This window comes from Cynara cardunculus, unplaced genomic scaffold, assembly GCF_001531365.2.
Source record: "Cynara cardunculus var. scolymus isolate 2C unplaced genomic scaffold, CcrdV1 Un_Scaffold_10828, whole genome shotgun sequence".
Lineage (NCBI taxonomy): Eukaryota > Viridiplantae > Streptophyta > Magnoliopsida > Asterales > Asteraceae > Cynara > Cynara cardunculus.
This window is the reverse complement of record NW_020206163.1, coordinates 2,485-4,078: the sequence shown is the minus strand read 5'-3', so window position 1 is coordinate 4,078 and position 1,594 is coordinate 2,485. Positions and strand designations below refer to the sequence as shown.

Below are 1,594 nucleotides of genomic sequence, written 5' to 3'. Positions count from 1 at the left end.
TGGGAAATTAGAATTGGGATGTTACAAATACCTCCTCCTTTTGAGGATTTCGTCCTCGAAATCATTGTCGTGTGAACAAAGAAGGGTATTTGGCCTGTATTTCATCTTTACGCTCCCACGTACAATTTGGTCCCCTATGGTGTTTCCACTTGACCAACACCAAGTCCACTTCCTTATTACGTAGGTTCACCTTTCTCTCGTTTAGAATGGACTCGGGTTCTTCAATATATCTTAATTTTTCATCTACTTTGACTTCTGATAAGGGAATCGTCTCCTCATGTTTACCCAAACATTTACGTAAGTACCCGACATGAAACACATCGTGTATCCCCGTAAGTTCCTCTGGTAATTCTAGTCGATAAGCCTGTTTCCCGATACGCTCCAATATTTTGAACGGGCAGATAAATCGTGGACATAATTTACCTTGTTTATGGAATCGAAGCACTCCTCGCCAAGGAGAAACTTTCAGCATTACCATATCACCAACCGAAAACTCGATTGGCCTTTTGCGGCGATCCGCATAAGACTTTTGACGATCTTGGGGCAGCTTTCATTCTATCACGAATAATCCGAATCTTGTCATGCGTGATCTGAATCAACTCGGGACCAGCTAAAATTTTCTCTCCTGTCTCTCGTCAACACAAGGGTGTACGACACTTACGCCCGTATAAAGCCTCGTAGGGAGCCATTCCAATGGTCGAGTGATAACTATTGTTGTAAGAAAACTCAACCAAGGGTAGTTGAGCATCCCAACTTCCACCAAATTCTAAGACACATGCACGTAGCATATCCTTGAGGGTTTGAATGGTTCGTTCGGATTGTCCATCAGTCTGAGGATGATAGGCCGTACTAAACACATGACGTGTTCCCAACTCTTGTTGAAATCTAGCCCAGAATTTAGAAGTGAATCGGGAGTCACGATCAGAGATAATCTTTACTGGTACACCGTGTCACGAGACAACTTCGTTGATGTATAACTGTGCCCATCGATCCATAGAATAAGACTCTCGGACGAGTAAGAACAGTGTAGATTTGGTCAACCGGTCAACTATAACCCAAATACTATCGTATTTTCGTTGGGTCTTTGGTAGTTTAGTAACCAGATYCATGGTTAATTCTTCCCATTTCCACATCGGTACCTCGGGAGGCTGTAAACTACCATACGGTTTCTGGTGTTCAGCTTTTACTTGTAAGCATGTGGTACACTTCTTGACATATCGTCCAATATCAGTCTTCATCCCAGGCCACCAATAATCTAAACGTAGATCTTGGTACATTTTGGTACTCCCTGGATGTATCGATAATCGCGACTTATGTGCTTCCGTTAAGACAACATCCCGCATACCGGCAAGTCTGGGGACCCAAATTCGGGTCTTAAAGATCTTTAAGCCACTTCCGTCTTCAGAAAGAGAATCCAGATATTCCACCATTCGTTCTAATTTAACGTTCTCAGGCTTCAAAGCCTCAATCTGCCACTTCCGAATATCATCGAATAAATTAGATTTAACCAAATTGTGAGTGATAACATAGCATAGAAGTCCAGCATACGTCTTCCTACTCAAAGCATCCGCCACTACATTGGCTTTACCCGGAT

The 1,594-nt window shown here is 42.8% G+C and overlaps 1 protein-coding gene across 1 annotated transcript in view; it reads right to left on the bottom strand.

The window, feature by feature from the left end:
* Positions 1 to 1,187: 1,187 nt before the first annotated feature.
* Positions 1,188 to 1,594, bottom strand: part of LOC112505427 — a gene marked incomplete at its 3' end in the record, with an annotated part of 2,872 nt that continues 2,465 nt past the window's right edge. Inside the window, exon 4 of the mRNA XM_025109336.1 lies at positions 1,188 to 1,469. Within this exon, the coding sequence (XP_024965104.1) occupies positions 1,188 to 1,469 (282 nt within the window). The remainder of the gene's footprint in view (positions 1,470 to 1,594) is intronic.